Source organism: Aethalodelphis obliquidens, unplaced genomic scaffold, assembly GCF_003676395.1.
Source record: "Aethalodelphis obliquidens isolate GAN/ISIS:26980383/991018 unplaced genomic scaffold, ASM367639v1 scaffold102, whole genome shotgun sequence".
NCBI classification, from domain to species: Eukaryota; Metazoa; Chordata; class Mammalia; order Artiodactyla; family Delphinidae; genus Aethalodelphis; species Aethalodelphis obliquidens.
The window spans coordinates 2,553,942-2,575,362 of NW_020838046.1; the positions used below are offsets into that span (position 1 = coordinate 2,553,942).

At 58.2% G+C, this 21,421-nt stretch overlaps 1 protein-coding gene across 1 annotated transcript in view; it reads left to right on the forward strand.

The window, feature by feature from the left end:
* Positions 1-19,126, forward strand: part of OBSCN (obscurin, cytoskeletal calmodulin and titin-interacting RhoGEF) — a 90,040-nt gene extending 70,914 nt beyond the window's left edge. Inside the window, 12 exon segments of the mRNA XM_027096393.1 lie at positions 669-825; positions 1,174-1,290; positions 1,374-1,538; positions 1,645-1,803; positions 1,957-2,134; positions 2,708-2,821; positions 8,849-9,016; positions 9,497-9,599; positions 9,952-10,081; positions 10,887-10,995; positions 14,060-14,102; positions 17,260-19,126. Of these exon segments, the coding sequence (XP_026952194.1) occupies positions 669-825; positions 1,174-1,290; positions 1,374-1,538; positions 1,645-1,803; positions 1,957-2,134; positions 2,708-2,821; positions 8,849-9,016; positions 9,497-9,599; positions 9,952-10,081; positions 10,887-10,995; positions 14,060-14,102; positions 17,260-18,385 (2,569 nt within the window). The 3' untranslated portion in view covers positions 18,386-19,126.
* The last annotated feature ends 2,295 nt before the right edge of the window (positions 19,127-21,421 follow it).

A 21,421-nucleotide genomic window follows, 5' to 3' on the forward strand; every position in this document is an offset into this window, starting at 1 on the left:
ACACTGTTCACATGTGTAGATACATGTGTGCACATACATGCACAAGACACATGCCTACACACACATGGACACACACCACACATGTGCATACACACGTGGATGCTCACACTCGTACATGTGTGTACCGACAGGGCTGTACCTCAGGAGAGTGGGCAGGAGTCGAGAAGAGACAGAACCTTTGATGACTCAATTCACCCACTGGTGCACGACACTCCTGTACACACATGTCCCCAGGAACACAGGCATATGCACCTGGCTTATCCCCGGAAGTGCCTGTGACACACCTACCCACTGCAACCCAAGTACACAGACATACCCCAGAAATGTGTGCACACATGTACATGGGCACACACAAGTACATGTGCATACCTGCACACTCACAGCCTTTCACATGTGTGCACACATGTACATGGCACACACACGAATACATGTACACCCACAGACACGTACTCCCTTACGTGCTTGCACACCTGCACATAAGTGCACGCCCTGAAATACCACATATGCATGGCCCTCACAGCCCAGAACACTCACTGTCATCCACAGGAACCCGGCCCTGGGAAGGAGCCTGTTTCTTCCCAAACCTGAGGGTTTGGGGCTGGATTGTGGGTCGTGGGTGAGGGTCCTGATGTCAGCCCTCACCTGACCACTGTTCCCCTCCATGGCAGCTTCTCACAGGAGCTGCATAGCTGTGACACGGATGACGACGTGGCCATGTGCTTCATCAAGAACCAGGCAGCCTTTGAGAAGTATCTGGAGTTCCTGGTGGGCCGAGTGCAGGCTGAGTCGGTGATGGTCAGCACGGCCGTGCAGGAGTTCTATAAGGTGCTCCTCTGCCCGTCAGCCCTGCCTCCACTGGCCAGGCTTGATGCTGGCTTCCAGATCTCAGATCATCTTCCCTGACCCTGCTCAGGCCCCACTTCAGCCTGCCCAGGCCCCCTGGCCCCTAGCTTAGAAAAGCGGGCAGGGTCACCCCCCCCAACCCCAAGCTCTGCTCACCTGTTAGACAGTGACACTGGCCATCACCTGGGGCAGCAGTGGGGCCCACCTGGGGAGGAGGGTCTGTGTGTGGGACCCTGATCCACCAGCTCTGGGGCTCTGGGGACATAAGCCATCTGGAGGCTGTGCCCACCACCCCCCCCCGCCCTGAACCCAGCCCTGCGATTTCCACAGAAATACACTGAGGAGGTGCTGTCAGCCGCAGATCCTTCGCAGCCACCCCCGCCGTCCCTGCAGCACTTCCTGGAGCAGCCGGTGGAACGAGTCCAGCAGTACCAGGCCCTCCTCAAAGTAGGCACGGCCGGCCAGGGGCTGCGGGGCCACCCCCATGCCCAGCCACCCCAGGTCTCGCCCTGACCCGCAGTCTCCCCCAGGAGCTGATCCGCAACAAGGCGCGGAATGGACAGAACTGTGCACTGCTGGAGCAGGCCTACGCAGTGGTGTCGGCCCTGCCGCAGCGTGCCGAGAACCAGCTGCACGTGTCGCTCATGGAGAACTACCCGGGCACCCTGGAGGCTCTAGGCGAGCCCATCCGCCAGGTCTGGGGCTAGGGGTGCAGTGGAGGGCCTGGGCAGGTGGCCAGGGCTTGTGGAGGGCTGGACTCCAGGCTGGGCATGGCTGACCACAGGCTCACCACTCTCCCAGGGCCACTTCATTGTGTGGGAGGGGACACCGGGTGCACGGATGCCGTGGAAGGGCCACCACCGGCATGTCTTCCTGTTCCGCCACCACCTGGTGGTCTGCAAGCCCAAGCGGGACTCGCGCACTGACACCTTCAGCTACGTCTTCCGGAACATGATGAAGGTTTGCAGGGTGCCAGCGGAGCCTGGGTGGGCAGAGGGAGGCCATGCAGGATGTGCGGGCAGGTGGAGGCTGCTGGCCGGTCCTGCAGCCCAGTCCTGGGTGACCATGGCTCAGCCTGCATCCGGGCAGTCAGCCTGCATCCTCCCCCCACAGCTGAGCAGCATCGACCTGAACGACAAGGTGGAGGGCGATGACCGTGCCTTCGAGGTTTGGCACGAGCGGGAGGACTCAGTACGCAAGTACCTGCTGCAGGCGCGGACAGTCATCACCAAGAACTCCTGGGTGAAGGAGATCTGTGGCATCCAGCAGCGCCTGGCCCTGCCCGTGTGGCGTGAGTGCCTGGGCTCATGAGGCGAGGCTGGATGGGAGGCTGAACCTTTCAGCCTGGCGGTCTGGCTTGCGGGCACCCAGGTTGGCAGGTCCTGAGCCCTGGCGCCCTGCCCCTACCTGGGCAGGCACAAGGGAAGGGGCTCGATTCTGGGGCAAGTGGCTCTCTCTACCCTTGGTTAGCCCAGCCTCTCGGGAGCCCTTAGTCAGAGTGTAGGGCTGGCCCTGACCAGAATTGAGGGGAGCCTCGAGGTTCACTCAGGGCTTTCCAGCACAAGGCAGGTGCCCAGACTGTGTTAGGAATGTGAAGGGCCCGGAAGTTCGTCGCTTAGAACAGGAGAGACGATCCCATTTCAACATGCCCTCTTTTTCCACAGTCCCTACCACTCCCCAGTATACAGCCAACCTGTGTCGCTCACCCTAATGCCCATCCAGGCCCTAGTGTGGTACTATGGATAAAGGCTCACAAGGGGTGGTATCTGTTGCAACCACATCCTTGGTCATGGGGCTGTGGCCCTGCCAGGTGTGCACCTGAGGGGACGGGTGAGTGCTCCAGGCCCTGTGTATGTATCCCCAGGCCCCCCGGAATTTGAAGAGGAGCTGGCCGACTGCACGGCTGAGCTGGGCGAGACAGTCAAACTAGCCTGCCGTGTGACGGGCACACCCAAGCCCATTGTGAGCTGGTACAAAGGTAGGCATTTGGGGGCCAGTGGATACTGATCTTGCAACAAGCAAGAGCTGCCCAGAGGGAATCAGGCTGGGCAGGGGACCAGGGATCCAGGGTGGGACCTCTGGTCTTGGTCCTTGCATGCCAGCAGGAAGGAAAAGCGGGTGGCTGCAATGCCCAGGCTGAGGGGCTGGACACAAGAGACAGGCCTCCTGTTCCAGTCTCCTGCTCCTGAATCAAAGACAGGCTGGCCAGAGTGCACGGGTGGATGAGGTGGGACAGAGGCGGAGGCTGCTTAGGTATGCATCGTGTTTCTGACGCAGTGACTCTGCCCACCACCGAATCTCACTCATTAGCTCTCTCATTTGCCATGTTTGTGCTGAGTGCCCAGGTACCATTCCAGGTGCAGGGAAGGTGCAGTGAACAGGCAGATCAACCTTGTCCAAGGAGGCTGACCTTCTAGGGGAGGAGACAGATGACAAGCACATAGACAAATGTGTAATATTTGTGACCAGCCAGAGAAATAAGGCAGAGTGAAGGGCAGAGAGTAGTCATCATGCAGACATGTTGGAGGAACTCCAAATAGGCAGTGAGGCTCCAGGAGGACAGGGGAGGGGGAGGCACTGAGGCAGGTGTAGTGGGGAATGAGGCTGGGGAATGCTGGGCCTTGAGGGCTGCCGTGTGGGTCTCAGATTTGACTCTGTGTGTGATGGGAGCTGCAAAGTTTGGGGGTCCCCAGGAACACCGAGGTCAGGAGCCCAAGACCATTCTCACTGGACACGAACTGCAAGGTTGGGGGTCCCATAACCGCCTTCAGGTTCAGTGATTCACTAGGACTCACAGAACTCAGCAGAGCCGTTCCACTCAGGGTTCTGGTTTACTGCAGTAAAAGGGAAGAGGCACGTGGGGTGGGGTCCAGTTGGGGAACCAGGTATGGTCCAGATGTCCCCCCCGTGGAGTTGTGTGGACATGCCTGTTTCTGTCAGTACAGATGCGTGCCATCACACGGAGTGTGGCCAACCAGGGACGCTCACTTGTTGAGCCTTGTTGTCCAGGGTTTCTGTTGGGGCATTCACGTAGGCTGACCACCTGCATGGCTGACCTCAATCTCTGGCCCCTCTGAGGTCAAGCTGATGCAGTATGGCCTAAAGCCCCCACCCTAAATCACAGTGTGGCATAGACCATCTGGCGTGGTCCAGGTTCCCAGGTAAACCAAGATACTCTTATTAGGCCTCACCTGGCTGGCAGGTAGGTCTCCTCCGGGCTGGCAGGTAAATCCTGAATCCTTAGTTCAGTCCCAGTAGCCAAGTCCAGTCCTGGTTTTGGAGGAGCTGTCCCAGGGAAGTCAGTCCTCCTGTCCTGCTTGTTCACAGCCAGCTGGGGCATTTGTTCACCCACGAATGGCTAAGAATGGGGCTGGAGAAGACATGCAGGGGCACTTTGCTGGGACATGAAAGAGGGGCCGTCCCAGTCCCACTGTCAGAGCTTCAGGCCAGAGTCAGTGGAGCAGCAGCTGGTCCCCCGCAGCAGCCTGGGGATCGTCCTTCTGAAGTCTGTGGGGTCCTGGCGTCTGTGGAGCTCCCTTCCCAGCTGCCTCACAGAACCCATATGTAGTGCAGCTCCATTTCCCTGCCATCCCTTCTCACACCCCAAACTTGCACCTGTGACGATGTGTCCAGAGAGACAAAACCGTCCCATAAAAGTTATTTAGAAGTAAGAATGAGCCCCTCAGCCGCCACCTTTCAGCTGGGCTGCCCGCCGGGCTGCATCGGAGGGGAATGAGGGATGCACCATGCCCAGGAACAGTCAGAGTGGGATCCCAGGTTCCCAGCTGTATCCAGACAATCCACTGACCATTACCCTGTGAGCAGCTTGCAGGCTTTGACCCCCTCTGAGGACAACTGTGTCCAGTGAGTAGAGGAGGCAAGGGACAGTCAGACGGTCAATTCATGCTGGGCAGCTTCTGTGAGAGACGACACAGGTTCTCAAACCGCAGGTGGTCCAGGCAGCGTACACAGCCATGTGGTGTGGCCAGAGCTGGCCATTCACCGACCTAAAGCAGCATCTCAGTTGGAAACACCACAGATGGCCCTGAGAGGCACCCATCTGCTAGATGGGGGGTCCACCCCAAGTGATGTGCACCCCCCTCATCTCAGAGCCTCTCTCGGCAGTCCCCTGTCTGGCATGCACTAGAACTCAGTGCCACGTGCAATGCAACGGCTCCACACAGGAACCCTGGTGGGAGCCCTATCAGTGGCCTCACTTTGCCTCCATGGTTCACGGACCCAAGGAAGTGTGTCTTCAACCCACCTGTCTATAGCCTGTTAAGTGTCAAACCACATAGCCAGGGCGTTCACAACATCTCAAGGTCAGTGAGCACATAACCTTTGCCAGGAAAAGTAGCATCTGGCAGGAGAAATCAGACTCACCAGCCAGCAAAATGTCATTCATTTGGCAGAAGCTTGAGTGTCGGGGGTGAGGGCCAAGTCCTGATCCACGCCCCCACCCCGGGGGGGCAGCGAGCAGGGAGCAGAGAGCACCAGAGATGTGTATTAGAGATCATGCCCATGCAAATGCAGGGACCTCTGGTCTTGGTCCTTGCATGCCAGCAGGAAGGAAAAGCAGGTGGCTGCAATGCCCAGGACTCCCACCAGGAGCTGTTAGCCTGCACAGCAGACCCTGTTACAGCCACCCTGTCCAAGCCAGCTGGAGCCACAGGACCAGTGACTGGATTGGGCTGGTGACGATCTCCTGCCAGCCACCACTCTCTCTGGCTGTTGATTTTGGACTCGGCCTCTCTCATTAGCTTGGCTCCTTTCACATCACCCAGGAGGCCTGGAACTTCCTTTCTCCTCCTGGGGTTCTGTTGGCAATCTTGGGAAGTGACGGGTTGCTGGGCTGGACCTGGTTACATGCTCTATAGCCACCTATCCAAGTGTAGGGTGTCCCCACCCTTGTGTGGAGCAGGGAATTCCAAACAGAGGTAGAAGCCACAGTCACAGCACCCTGACTTGACCCCAAGGTGACATTACTTTTCCTGCTCTCTGGGAACCTTGCTCACATCCCATCAGTGGAATCAGATGCCTGTGTCCAGCAGAGCCATCAAAATCTAAGTTCTCCCCCTGCCTCAGGTGCCTGGCATATCAGATGCGCATGTAGGGCCTCTGGTCCCTCTGGGCACAGGGAGACGAAGGCCCACTTCTGATTTTTTTTTTTTTTTTTTTTTTTTTTGCGGTACACGGGCCTCTCACTGTTGTGGCCTCTCCCGTTGCGGAGCACAGGCTCCGGATGCGCAGGCTCAGTAGCCATGGCTTACGGGCCCAGCCGCTCCGCGGCATGTGGGATCTTCCCAGACCGGGGCACGAACCCGTGTCCCCTGCATCGGCAGGCGGACTCTCAACCACTGCGCCACCAGGGAAGCCCCATCTTCTGATTATTTTTCTCTTAAACAGGGGTGAAGGTGGAGGACGAGGAAGGGGCCAGGGATGGAACAAGACACACTTCCATAGCTCAGTAATATCCAGTGTTTTGGGCTCATTCAAAGCCCTAAACGGGCAGCAAGGTTGTCACTACTGATCCCATCTGTTTTAGCTTCAGGGACCGCTTGACTTAGAACCACATCACATTGTTCTCAGGGGCTCTGTGCCCCTTGCCTGGCTGGGGTTTAACTTGCATGGTGGTGACCTTTTGGATGGTGTCCACTTAGCAGGGGTTTCCACTGGCCCAGAGCCATGGTAACACCTCCCATCCTCTTTCTGGGTCTTCCCATAAGGGCTGAGTGAGTTTTCCAAGGAGGCAGGGCCACCTGTCAGGAAGCACTTACATCTCTTTGGATCACCTTCTCCAGTGTGTCACCAGCATTCTAGACACCATCCAGGTGCCACGAGCCCATGTGCCAGCTATTGATGGTTCCCTGTAGAGGTTTGTCTATATCAGGGAGTTGTCCCGAGCCAGGGTTCACAGCAAACACTGAGGTCCTTTACTGTTAACTCTAAAAGAATGCTGCACGTGTTTGGTGCCCATGCCTCTCACCCCTGAGTTCTAGCCCTGCTCCTACCTGCATTCTGCCCATCAGGATTGGTGATGGCTCTCTCTTTGCACTCGGTGTAGGTGTGTGTTTCTGTGACTGGGGTAAGAAGGGAATGGAACCTTCCTGGGACTCAGCATGGGTTCTAATATTTGTTGGGAAGTGGGGCTGGCCTGAGGCTGAACCAGCAGTGTCCTCGCCGCAAGAAAAGAGTACATCCACCAAGGCACTATTCAAGTGTCTGTCTCTGAGCCCACTTAGTGCTCAGATTGCAGCCACCTGCTCAGTTTCTCTCCACTCACAGCAAATAGCTGTTTCCTGCCCAGCTGACCATGAAGTGTGGTCAGTATGTTCACCACTGATTCCTGTGGACCTCCCTCATGTTCTGTTAACTGGCCCACGGGCCACTTTCTTTCTCTTTTGGGATGCTGTGTCTCTGACAGGTATCCCTTCCTTGCTGCCAAAATTGCAGATCAGAAACTGTGAGATGTTTCTTGGCTTGCAAGCCAGCAAGCCAGCCTACCAGCCAGATACAAACAAAAGACACAAGACCCCAGGTCAGAGACAAAGGCTGTTTCTCACAGCAAAAGCAGCGTGGGCTGCCCATGCCTTGATCTGCACATCCAGGGACCAGATGTCAGCTTCATGCAGTGGGTTGTACCACAAGAGAGAACCCCCAAGTTTTAGGAAATGCTGAGCTTTTCTGGGGCTACTGGCACATCTTCCCATCCTTCCCTCCAGAGCAAGAAGTGATTTATGGCCCTGGAAGACAAGCAAATGTCTCATAGGGAAGGAAGGTGAGGGCTTGTTCCTGCTGCCCTGGATGGCTCCTGGGGTGTCAGTGCTGGCGGTAGGTGTCTTTGCCCAGAGGATCTGACTGTGCAGGAATGCCAGAAGTCCATGGAGAATTGTCTTCTGACAGCAAGATGAAGACTGAGATTTGACCACAGAATGACAGTGTCACCAGTAGCCTTGTCAAGGGCTGTTTTGTGTGCGAGGTGAAAGCCAAGAGGTGTGGGTTTGGGAAAGGATGGAAAGGGAAGCACCTGGAGACAGAGAGTGAGAACAACTCTTTCCTGGAATTATCATACAGGGGCACAGAGAAATGAGGTGGTAGCTGGAGGCTTTTGGGGGGATATATTTTTAAATTGTTTCTTAAGGTTCCCTGTGAATCAGAAGTCAAGGTGCTGCTTATGAACTGTTATAACTTAAACAACCTTGTTCAGAAAGTACAGAGTTATTGGAAAGTGTTCATCTATGAAATTTTACATATTTATGGAGGAAAGAATTCTTTGTAGTGAAAGATGCACATCTCACCATCCCTCTCCCAGATAAGAAACGTGTTACAGCTGGACATGTTAGATGGGCATTTGGATGAGGGTGATTAAAGAAATGGGTGGGGGCTTCCCTGGTGGCGCAGTGGTTGAGAGTCCGCCTGCCAATGCAGGGGACACGGGTTCGTGCCCTGGTCCGGGAAGGTCCCACATGCCGTGGAGCGGCTGGGCCCGTGAGCCATGGCCGCTGAGCCTGCACGTCCAGAGCCTGTGCTCCACAGCGGGAGAGGCCACAACAGTGAGAGGCCCGCGTACCACAAAAAAAAAAAAGAAAGAAAGAAATGGGTGGTGTCCGAGTATGTCTACTAGGTGGGGTCAGTACCTTGGAGGCCCCTGGATAGTTGCAGAATCATTGGTGAGGTGATTGAGGGTCTGGTTATCAGAAGGAGATGTCCTCTCCTTGGGTTTGGGTCCTCCAGCCCGGCCCCTGCCTCCAGCTAAGAGCCTGTCTTTAAGAGGCTACACTGTGCCCAATGAGGTCTGGGGAAGTAGATGGGGGGCGGTGCCCCACGTCTCCATCCAGGGCTCCAGGTCAGCTTGGCTGGCTAGACCCCGGCAGGGAACCCACACTGGCTCTTGTGTTGCAGGGACAGCCTCCTCCATCAAACCCTGCGACTGTGACCCCCAGGCAGGCCCAGTCTCTTGTCCCTGATGGGGTTCCCTCTGTGACTGCCCTCCTCTCCTTTCCAGATGGGAAGCCAGTGGACGTGGACCCTCATCACATCCTCATTGAAGACCCTGATGGCTCATGTGCCCTCATCCTGGACAACCTGACTGGTGTCGACTCTGGCCAGTACATGTGCTTTGCAGCCAGTGCTGCTGGCAATGCCAGCTCCCTGGGCAAGATCTTGGTGCAAGGTGAGCCCTGGGGGGAAGGCCAGAGTGTGAGTGCCCAGGCCCCACCCTCTGGGCATTGGAAGGGTATCAGCCCTCATGGGGGGGGCACGGGCCTGTGGATGGAGCTGGCAGGGGGTGGGTGTGAACATCTTACTGAGGTTGGGGGACTCGCTGGTGGGCGTGGGGTCCTGCTCCGTCATGGTGTCTCTCTCTGTCTCTGTCTCTCTCTGTATCTCTATGTCTCTATCTGTCCATCTCTCTGCCTCCATCTCTTTTTTGTTTCTCTGTATTTCTGTATCAATTTCTGTGTCTCTCTCCTTCTATCTGTCTCTGTCTCTCTCTGTCTTTTTGTCTCCCTGTATCTCTGTTCCTCTGTCTGCATCTCTCTGTTTCTGTGTCTCTCTCTATCTGTCTATCTCTTTCTCTCTGTGTCTCTGTCTCTTTCTCCATCTCTCAATCTCTGTCTCTCTCCCCTCTCCCCACATTCCCTGGACCCTGCAGTCCCGCCTCGGTTTGTGAACAAGGTCCGGGCAGTGCCCTTTGTGGAAGGAGAAGATGCCCAGATCACCTGCACCATCGAAGGTGTCCCACACCCTCAGATCAGGTGGGCCAGGCAGCTTGGGGCCAGGGTGGAGGTGGGCAGGTGGGCCTGCCCTGGGGCCATCCTGCCTGCCTGAAAAATGAGGGTGGGCAGCCCGTTCTCTGGGTTGGGGTAGGCTGGACACAGAACCTCAGCCTTTCCGATGAGAAGTGGGCGTGATGGGGCTGCAGCACGTTCTGAACACAGCTCTAGCTGCAGCGAGGAGGACAGAGGATGTTGGGTGGGTGGCATCCAAGAGGGGTGTAAGGGGTGTCCTCTGTAAGGACATCTGGATCTGCAGGGTGGGTGAGGGGAGGGTCCTGAGCATGGGGGACCTGGGGAGACCCCACCTGACCACCCCCGGGGTTGGCTTTAGGTGGTACAAGGATGGGGCCCTGCTGACCCCTGGGGGCAAATACCAGAGCCTGAGTGAGCCCCGCAGCGGCCTGCTGGTGTTGGAGATCCGGGCAGCTGGCAAGGAGGACCTGGGCCTCTATGAGTGTGAGGTGAGGAGGGTGGGCCCAGGGGGAGGGGGCTGAGGGGACCTGTCTTGGGGATCCTGCCTGGTTACCACCATTCCTGACCACAATGAGAGAGGGGACAGCAGACCACTGTCACCCACCATCCATGACGAGGGGACACCAGGCCACTGTCACCCACTGCCCATGATGAGGGAACAGCAGGCCACTGTCACCCATTGTCCATGATGAGGGGACAGCAGGCTACTGTCACCCACTGTCCATGTTGAGAAGACAGGGACTGAGGAAGTGGGCCCTGGGTGGAGCCCCCTCAGTCCTCGTGGCCCGGGGGGAACTGGCAATGGTCTGGGGAAGGTGTGTGCTGGCTGTGGTTCTTCCTGGCTGCTAGCTACTGCTGCTGCCGGCAGCCTTCATGGGGGAAGTGTGGGGCCTGCTCCGCATGGCAACTCTCAGGGAAAAAATGGACCCATGTCAGCTCTGGACCTGTGCTGTCCATTTCGGTCACTGTTGTCCACACACAGTGATTTAAATTTAAATCAGTTAAAGTTAACTCTAGGTGAAGATTCACTTCTATTTCAAGTACTCAGAGCCCACGTGGCCACTACACTGGACAGAGCAGATAGTGTCCCCACCATCACAGGAAGCTCCTGGTCAGTGCTGGGGACACAGTGGCTCGCCCGGTACCCTTTTCCCTGTGGTCAGGCTCTGCAGCTCTAGGAACAGCCGTGGTGGGCCCCCCATGCTACAGCTGGCCTGTACGGCCTCCAAGAGACTGCTCAGGCCCCCTGGGGAGCCACGGGTTCTAAGTGAGCCTCTGCTGTCTGTCCTGCAGTTGGTGAACCGGCTGGGCTCCAAACGGGGCGGCGCGGAGCTGTTCATGCAGAGCCCGGCGCTGCAGGCCCGAGAACAGCACCACGTGGAGCAGCTCGCTGCCGTGGAAGGTGAGTGCTTCCTCTGCCAGTCTCGGCCTGGGCTGGACCCGCCATATGCCTGGGCAGCGCCAGGTGGGGTGAAACCGTCAGCGCCTCTAATCAGAGCACACTTCCTGGATGAGGGGAAGCAAGCACGGAGGAGGGGATTCAGAGGTTGAGGGGCAAGCACTGGTTGCCAGTTCCTGACTGGAGCAGCATGTATGTGGGCCGGAGGAGGGTGGGCTGTGAACCCAGAGCCTGGGGAAGGCTGGAGGGGCAGTCCGAGGGGCTGGGGGGGGGGCCCTAAGCCCTGCTCACCATCCCTGGGGGAATAACAAGTGCATACAAAGCCCAGACCTGGGTCCTGAGCAGCCGGCCAGGCAGTGGTCGGAGGGGTATTATAGGATGGGTGGCAGGGATGGTAAGAGGGACGGCTCCACAGAAGCAGGCTGCTGGATCCCAACTTGGCTCCTGGGAGAGGGAACAGGTGTCAGGGGCCTGATCCTTCCACACCGGGTGGGGCTGGCTGAGGAAAAGAGAGAATGCCGTGGCTTGGCCTCCGTGGCCTGGCCTGGGCCAGGCTGCGAGGGGTCTGGGCTGCAGAATGGGCCTCATCAGGGAGCCGTGTGCTCCCGGGCAGGAGGTGAAGGGTGGCAAGATGCCTCACTCCTCCACTCACGCTTGGCTCCAGGGTCCCAGCTGGGCCCAGCCCGGGGATGGCCCAGGGCAGGTAGCAGCCCCAGGGAGAGTTTCTCCCAGTCTGAACCGCCTCACCCGGAAGGGGCTGCCAGGACAGATGTTGAGCCTCCCATCTTCGGGGGCATGCAAGCAGAAGCTGCACTAGAAAAGCTGGTGGAGCTGCAGCTCTCACAGTAGGATGGGCTGGGAGCTATGTGTCCTCCCAAGTCCTGAAAGTTGGCTTCTCTGACGCCTGGAGCCACCGGATCAATCCCTCCCAGGGCCCAACGTGCAGGGGCTGCTGTCTGTCTGGACCCTCACAGAGTCGGCCACCTGGCGCCAGGAGCTCAGCCTTGGGGCCTTTGACGCCCTCTAGGGACTCTTCCTTCCCTCGTGGGCAGGGATCCTGTTCCTCAAGCCCCAAAGGGCACTGGTCCAGCCGGTTCCCATCGGAGGGCCCCATGGCATCTGCCGGCACCTCTATCCTGCCCTGTGGCATCTTACGTCGGACAGAGCAGGGCTCAGCATGCACCTCAGCACACCCTCTCGACTGGTGACAAGCACGTCCTACAGAGCTATTTACTTCATTGTCATGATGGGTCTCTGTCAAGGTCCCGTGGACACAGGGTGTGGAGGACGGGCCGCCTACCTGTGCCGGAAATGGCCTTCGTGCCTCATGAGGAGAGGCCAGTCTTCACAGACCCTGGAATTGGAGCCCGCTGCCTCCTGCTTCCTAACCCTATCCTGCCGCTTCATCATTAACCCGGTGGTTCTGCAGCCAGAACGGGCCCTGGCTGGCCCTGTGGGGTGGGGCGCTGCCCTTTCGCTTGTGAAACTGCGCAGGGCCAGGAGCCGCACTTTGCACAGCTGCACCCCTTCCACAGCCAGTACTCACTGGAGCCCAGAGCCCACCTGGTGGCAGGTTAGGTCAGGAACAAAGGTGCCAGGAATGTAGCAGCCCACAGGTGCCCTAGCCACCCCCCCCCAAAAGCAACAGAATGAGGCCCCTGTCAGGGAGGGTGAGGCAAGGAGCCCCGGATCTCTCACTGCTTGGCCTACAGACCACAACAAGTTGGTGCTCTCTGGGCCCGACTAAGTCTAAACACACAGGATATTTTGGCTGGATCCCATTCTCTCTTCCAGTGGACTCGCCTCTCTCCAGGAGGCAGCTTGCACAAGCACATACGGGCACACACACGTGTGCATGCAGACACACACATTAGCATGGACACACACAAACACGCACAGTAAATGTGGCTCCCAAGTGCCATACAGACACAGCTGGTACATTTCCTTCACGTTCATCTAACTGGAGACGAGGTTAAGATACCCACAGTCAGCTAAGGGAAGTTCTTTTTCTACGTGGCACTGCAACAGAGCAGAAAATCCCATCGACCAGGGACTAGGAGGCTGTGCGCCCCAGGCCATGCCACTGGACTTTTTTGAGCGTCCCCCTCAATTTTCCCCACAGGATGGCGAGAGGGACTGTTGAGATGTATGGGTGCTGGTAGCTGGTGGGCTGCCTGCTATCCAGCGGGGCAAGGCTGGGAGAGGCATCTCTGTGCCAAGCCCCACCCTGTCCAAAAGCTACAGAGGAAGAGGCCTCGAGATGGTGGGGAGTAGTTGCTGCCAGGTCCCCAATGGGTCCCGCCCTGTCCCTGGGACGTGGGTCCCCTATCAGCAAAATGGGAACCACAGGCCGTATCCTGCTGGCTCCAGCGAGGAGGAAAGCTAGGAAAGTCAAGAGACAGTTGAATTTGTGGGGTGCTCCTATGGGAAGACCTAGGTTTCCCTGCTCACTCAGAGCTCAGGACCCTGCTCAGGCATCCTCAGGTCACTCCCAGAGGGACAGGACTCAGACGTGCTACCTCTAGGACTCCGGAGTCATTCTGCCCTGGAGAGACGCCCTTTGGTCTTTAGATTTTTTTGTGAAATAGGCACCAGCCACCCCGGTCCCAGTTTGGCTATCAGCCACAGGCCATTCCTTTTCCCTCTCTAGGCCTCGGTTTCTATGAAAAGTGGAACTTCAGGCCTGACAAGTTCACAGGGCTCCCTGGGCACATGGGCTGAAGGAAGAGCTTGGATTTCTGTGTGGGCAGCCTAGACAGAGCCCTTACTCTCCTTGAAGCTCCTGCAAGAACCCCTCAAGAGGGATTCTTCCCTCACGTGGGACACACTGTTATCACAACTCCTCATTCCCCAGCCACTCAAGGCAGGCATTATCACCTCCATTTCAAAGATGAGGGACCTGGGACTCTAAGCTGAGACATCGCTACCAGGGCCACACAGTCAGGCAGGGTTTGGATCCAGTTTCCTAAGCTGAGCAGGTTACTACACTGCCATGCCACTCAGATAGCTCAGCCCCCAAACACCGGCTGATCTGTAACCCTCGCTATTCCGACTGTTTTCTTTGTAGTCACTGAGCAGGAGACTAAAGTCCCCAAGAAAACCGTCATCATGTAAGTGCAGGCGTGTTCCTAACCTTCCTTCTGACTGCAGTGCTCCCTGCATGCCCACTAACCTCCCTGGACCGTGCCTGTGGAGCTTGGCCCCTTGCTTGTCTGACTGCTTTGCCCACATGGCCTTTGTGCACCACGCAGACTGCCAGCACCTCGCAGATACTCCCAGGGCATTCACCTCCCCCGGGCCCTTGGCTACCTTCACACTTCAAGGCTGTCTCTTCCAGGGTCTAAGTACCCTTTTCATGGCCCCGTTGCCTCAGCAGGGTAGACTTACTCTGTGTACGTCACAGTGGCTCACCCAGGGCTTGGACCCAGAATCATGCCAGTTAGCGGGGAGCAGGGACTGAAAGCTGCTTCCCTCAGTGTACTAGAGGCAGAATGGTACCCTAGGATACCCTAGGGCATTGTCCAATGGAAATTTTTGTGATGATGGAAATAACCTATATTTACACAGCCCACTACAGCAGCTACTAGCCGCATGTGGCGACTTGTCTAGTGTGACTGAAGAACTAGATTTTTAAATTTATTTGATTTTCAACACTTTGAAGTTAATTAAAATAGCATAACCATAGTGAACAGCACAGCTCTAGGGCCCTCAGAGGTCTCCAAACTCAGCCCTCACACTAGGAAGGGGGGGACACTGAGGTTCAGGGAAGAGAGGAGGCTTGCTGAGGGTGGCTCACAACTGGAAGCCAGCCGAGAACTCATTTCCTCAGTGCCACACCCACTGTCCCATCCTCCATCCTTCAGTGCCTTCAAGGCTGAGGAAGAGCCACGCACGTTGTTGATAATTAAATAATACAAGAGGTCCAGAGCTAGGTGAACCCACAGAAGGCAGGATTGGTCTTGACCTGGATAATCTGGAAGGACTTCCAGCAGATGTGTGACGCAGATGGGTGGAAGAGCTTGTAAAATCCGGGAGGAAGGAAGACTGTGATTTCCTAAAGCCAGGTGACGGGGAGGCTCCAGGATGGGGAACCTCTTAATTCCCCATAGGCATAAGACCTCCTATAGGTGCCTGCAGGTGGTGATATCGCTGGAGAATCCCGTCTTGATAAGCTCCTGGGTTAGCCCTTCCGTGACTTTCTCCCTTGTCCCCCAAAGCAGATTGCCACCTCACAATAGATGGGTCTGCCTGGGGCAGAAGTTAGTCCCATCCCTGGAGGTACGCAACCATGCCGGAGCTTTACACAGATCACCTCTACATTTCATCTATGAGGGGAGCAGTGTTATTTACATTTTACGGAAGACAAAATGAAGGAGCAGAGACGGGGCCGGGCAGCCCCGTTGAGGAGGCATTAGGGTGTCCTCGTGCTTATGGGAGGCTGGACTAGGTAACTCCCGAGGCATCCTGAAGTCCAGTCTATTCCAGGCTTAGGGAGGTAGCAACCCTCACCCTGCAAGGAAGCGTGCACCCCTTCATCTTGAGGGATGGAGAGAGGCAACTGCCTGGCGCAGCATCCCAGCAAGGGCACGCCACACACTGCGCCTGCGGCACGATGAGGGGCTCTAGGGAGCCAAGGGGTACCAGAAGGAAACGGGAGAGAGACCCCTGCCACCTGGCAGCCTCAAGTGCTGTGCCGGTGGCCTCAGAGCAGGGTGCCTACCTGCCCTGAGGTGGGGGCAGCAGTAAGCGGAGCATGGGGTGCATTCAGGAGGAGTGACCCAGCTGTCCAGTTCCGCTGGACTCACTGTCTTGGCTCAGCAAATCAGGCAGTGTGAGGCCAGCAGATGGGGCCTTGCCCAGGTTTGGGCAGTCTCTGAGCCAGGGACAAGCCTAGTGCCACTGAGTCTTGCGTGAAGCAGGAAGGCAGGCCTGTGGCCCTGAGTAGGCCACGTCTCCGCGCCTCAGCCTCCCTGTGAGTGAAGGGGGCATGGCATTTCCCCTTTACCGGGTGAGGGCCGGAGGAGGCAGGATCCGTACTTGCTATGTACCCCAAGGTGTGGCCACACATCTCTGGGCCCATGCCTGGGAGTAACTGCTCCTGTATGGAGCTGGGAGTTAGACAAAAGCAAAGCTGAACAAGAGACAGACAAAGTCCTAGTCATTGCAGGCAGCTGGTGACAGCACTGAGTTGTCGCCATATGCATGCTGGGTCCCTCTGCCTGAGCCCGCGAGGACATGCAGGTCCTGGGGCCCAGGAGAGCTGTGTGTTACTAAATGTGTTCCTGCTCCCTGCCTATTACTCATTGCACCCTCAGCACCTGGCAAGGTCAGGCGTACTGGTTGGCATAGGAAGGCCTGGGCTGACTGGTGGGCTTCTGACTCTTGGCTCTGGGCAAGTTTCGAGCCCTTTTCAGCCTTGTCTGCACCTGTAAAAGGGGGTCAGACCCATCCACCAGAATTGCTGCAAGGTCCCTGGCCAGCGCCCCATGCACACTCACGTGCAAATGGACTTGAGTTCTATCTCCTCTTCCCCTTCCATCCCCCTCCTGTTTTGGGAAATGGAGCCCAAGAGGGAGGCGGACTTGTCTGAGGTCACACAGCCCATGACTGGCCAAGCCATGCCTAGAGCCAGGTGTCCTTGCCGGGCCTCACATCCCCAGACCTGGAGGCCATGAGCACAGGCCATGGGTCAAGACTCTGACATTCCTCCTGCGCCTGCGGCCTCAGCTGCCCAGCCTGTCCCTAACCGAGGATCACTGAGGCACCTGCCGTCTGAGAGCCCCTCTAACCCCCACCACCCTCCTGCCATGTTACAAAGCACAAAGCACTGATGGGCTCAACGAGGAGGGCTGTGTGGCTTGCACCCCTTCATTAGCGCTGTAAGGAGGGCTGGTGTCTCCAAAATGAGACAGCCGTAAACAAGCAGGGGAGATTGACACATGACGTTACAAACCAGTCTGGGGTTTGGAGGTACCTGCGTGATATAGCATGGGCCTCCCCTGATGCCTCAACCCTCATTTTGAGATCTGTACACTAGAGCCTGAGGTTGGCCAGATGAGACTCTGTGCTTTGTTTCTTTGGTTCTCTGGATGGGGATCTGGAGGTCAGGCTTAAGCCCACGTGTAGGAGTTAGTTTATGCAATTTCGCCACTCGCTTGCTTGTACATTAACCTGATCTCTCTCACTGGCCCCCGAATGTGCTGATGGCAAGGGCGCTGGGTGAGGCTGGGTCTCTGTGCCTATCTCCTCTCGGCCCTCTCCCCACAGAGAGGAGACGATTACCACTGTGGTGAAGAGCCCCCGTGGCCGACGCCAGTCCCCCAGCAAGTCTCCCTCCCACTCCTATCACCCTGCCAGCCTGCCCAAGCCAGGCCTGTTGGCCCCTGAGCTGCTGCCCTCGCCAGGAGCCAGCCAATCCTGCAGGCCCGAGGCAGAGCCAGGCTGGAGGCCCACTGTGCCCACTCTGTACGTGACGGAGCCCGAGGCCCACGTGTCAGCCCTGCCTGGGGACGCTGGGCCCCAGCCCAAATGGGTGGAGGTCGAGGAGACCATTGAAGTTCGGGTGAAGAAGACTGGCTCAACGGGCGCGTCTCTGGCCAGAGAGACGCCTGGCAGCTCGGAGGGGCTTCTCTCCACACTGCCTGGCAGGATGCCTGGAGGAGACCCCAATACAAACAACTCCAACAACAAGCTGTTGACCCAGGAGCCCCCAGCCATGGCCAGTGTTGGCGAGCCCCTAGCCTTCCATGTGGAAACGGGGCCAGAGACCCCTGAGCTTTCCCCTCCCTGGGCTGCTGAAGAGGAGGCACCCCTGGAGGAGACAGAGGAAAGAGGTACCTACCAGATAGAAGAGCCCCTGAGTGCCGACGGTCTTCAGGGCCGGGACCCCAAGATCCTCACACACAACGGCCGTGCACTCACACTGGCTGACCTGGAGGATTACGTGCCCCAGGAAGGGGAGACCTTTGGCTGCAGCGGCCCCATGCCCAGTGCTTCCGATGACCCGCCCTGCGAAATCTCAGTGCTTCAGAGAGAGATCAGCGAGCCCACCGTGGGGCAGCCCGTCCTGCTCAACGTGGGGCTCCCACCAGGTTCCCAAACCTCCCCTGGCTTCTTCACACGTACGCCCAGCTCCCGGGAGGCGTTTCCATCAGGGCCGCAGGACCTTGGCCCCAGGGGCATCTCCTTCTGCTTTCAGGAGGCCCGGGCTGGAGGTATCATGTCCCGGAAGCCGTCCTTCTGCACTCAGGTTCAGCGCTCTGTGGACAGTGGCCAGAGCAGCTTCAAAACGGAGGTTTCCACCCAGACGGTCAGCTTTGGGACAGTGGGGGAGACTGTCACCCTGCACATTTGCCCGGATGAGGACGTGGACCCTAGCCCCTCCCAGGGCTGAGGCCAGGACCATCAGGAGCTGGGTGGCTAGGATTGAGACGAGAAACTCTTGGGGCTGGGACATCCCTGACTAAGCTGCCGTGGTTGCATGGGGCAGCAGAAAGAGGCAAATGGCTTTGGGGCCGAGGACCCTGCCTGGCACCAGCATCAACTCACCTCACAGCTGCCCTGGGTTTTCAACTCAGGAGAGAGTCCCAGAGCTGGCACCCCTCGGACACGTGTGCTCTGACCCTGCCCTGGCTCTCCAACAACTCAGGACGCCTCCCTCCCCTTCCTCCCTGGGTGCTTCCTACCTCACAGGACTCGGTCTTCAGCTGAGGACATTGCACACATCTGTGATCTCAGAGTGTACCGAAGCTGCTCTGAGAGCACTGGCCGGAGTGACTCGCAGACTGCAGCTCTGGGTTCGGGGGCTCCAGACACAGGGAAGGCACTTGGGCATCTTTCCTGCTCCGTTCATGAGGCAGTGGCTGCCACATGGGCCCTGTCTGCCCAGTGGCCAGGCCTGGCACAGCCCTGCCTCTCACCCAGGCTGGGGGTTCCAGCCTCCCTCTCGATAGGGGGCTTCCCCCAAGCCACATCTCACCCGTGAACGTTTTTTCTTGGCCTCCAGGAGGCCTGTGTGGGGCCCAGCTCTACAGACCCTCCTAGGCCTTTTCTACAGGGTGGACCAGGGTCTCTGTGTGGGAGCAGCCCCCGTCAGTCGGCCCTGATGATGCTAATAAACTGGTTCCTTGCACTGTCTTTGCTCTGCTCTGTTTTGCTTCTCCACCTGGTGACTCCGATGACTCGGGAGGGAGGGGCCCTCCTGGCCTGGCCCTGGAGACCAACCAGTGGACAGCCCAGGCCCTTTCCGTTGACAGCCCTGGGTGGACCCTCAGCATCGACCTGTGGGTCCTGGCTAGTCCTGGGGATCCTGGGTGGAGACGTGATAGTTCGCCTGTCCGGCTTGCTCACATGTGGGCTAAGGGGCTGGTGACAGGTGCACACAGTGTGGCTGGGGCAGCGCAGAGTGGTTGCTCCTGCTGGGGGCCTCCTGTGCAGCTGGGTCCTTTGTCAGGACAGACATGGGGGTGTGATGTGTCAGGGGTCCTGATGACCTCCTTGGAGCGGGGAAGGACAGGATGGTTGCCCCAACGCCATAGAGGGCAAACGGATGGCAGCCTGCCCAGTTGCCTCTTCAGCCTGGTGGGCCCTAGGATACAGAAGATCAACAGGAGAGAGGCTCTGGGGCAGGGGAGAGCTCCATAAAGGGGGACCTTCTAGAAATGGAGTGGTGGGCATCTCTGAATGGCCACACGGGGATGGCAGCCAGGTGGAGGAGGGAGCTGCACTGAAGGCTGAGGGCAGGAAGCCGAGACACGGGAGGGTCTGAAGGTTCCCGGGGCTGGCACCAGGTGAGACTGTAATGGTCTGGGTCAGGCCAGGCTGCAGGTGGAAGGGAGAAAGCTGCTGGGTGGAGGACAGGGGCTGCCCTGGGAGGGCAGGATTGCAGCCTACCCTCTGAGGAGTTCATGGCTCCTAATCTGGCCTCTGGCTGTCCCTAGCTTCCCTAGACTGTGGGGCTGGGTCCACTTGAGCCTGGGTGACCCAGTACCCTAGGATCCAGAGTGGGCTACAGAGCAAGGCCAGCCCCAGGATGAAGGGATGAGACTAGCTGAGACTGAGGGGCCACCCAGAGTGATGGGTGGGAGTCCAGCCCAGCTGCCCCTATAGGAACTGACATTCTGTGAGGGCATGTGTGTAACACCCTGCAGGTGGACCAGCCCTGAGCTTGCTGCCTGGAGTGCCATCTCCCCTGGCACAGTCTCGGGATCCCTCCTTCTCTCAGGGGCCTCCGCCTTCAGCCCTTCCTGCACCCAATGTGTGGCTAGAGCAGGAAGGTGGGAAGGGTTGGCTGGGGTTGGCTCATCTGGGCAGTATCCCACTCCCCAGGCTCAGGCCAACCCTTACTCCTATGCATGGACCTGCCTCTCCTACAGATGCTGCCATCGCACCCCCAGGTGCTCTGGGGCAAGTGGACCAGGAGAGCACATCCATCCAGAGGACACTGATGTGCCCTGAGGCTCCGGGACCCACCACAGGGGAACATACCAGCCCCGGCCCCAGACCTGGGGGGCCACCTGAACTCCAGGAGGCCGGCCAGAATCCCCCAGGAGTGGAGGCTGGGGATGCATCCGGTGAGGCCTGGCAGCAGGCTGAAAGCAAAGTACCACCTGCTTCCAGGACCACCCCCCCACCCCTAACCTCCCCTCCGTTCTGACACCAACCTTGGTTAATTTGGGTGCCCATCCCATGGGGGTGAACTAGCAGAGCCTGGGGACCCCCGACATTCTGATGGTTCCACATGTTGGGGACCCTGGACAAGGCCCACCCCTCACTCAGCCTGTGAAACTAGAGGGGTGGATGGGTTCTGGGAGGTCCTTCCCACCCTGAGCATGTCTGTCCCAGGAGCCAAAGGCCTCCTGTGGTCAGCCCTCAGGGGACAGCTTGGGTACCCTGTGCTCCTGGGAAGGTGAGGAGGAAGAGGGAACAGAGAGTGAGAGGAGGAGGAGGGGAGAGACTAGGGAAAGAAGTAGAGAAGGGGAGGGGGGAGAGGAGAGGAGGGGGGAGAGGACGGGAGGGGGGAGAGGAGGGAAAGGGGGAGAGGAGGGAAAGGGGGAGAGAAGAGGAGGGGGGAGAGGAGAAGGAGGGAGACCAGGAGGACGAGGGGAATAGGAAGGAACAGTAAGTGAGCAGTGCCCCAGGCAGACCAGACCCCTGGAATGTGCTGTGGGGCCCCTCCCCCCAGCCCAGGGGGCTGAAGTGCACTTGCATGGCTGGAGCTCTAGGTTTGCGGTCACGGATCCTGTGCTCTTGGAGCCCCTACTCTGGCTGTCCTCCCCTCCTCTGGGCCCTGGAGGTCGATGCAGAGGCAAGTCATGAGGGATTGTCTCCAGCCCTATCCCAGGCTCCGTCTCACTGGGCCCCTTGCCTCCCACCAGGCGAGCCCCAGAAGGTGCCACAACGTCTCTCCCACGAGGGCCTGGAGCAGAAC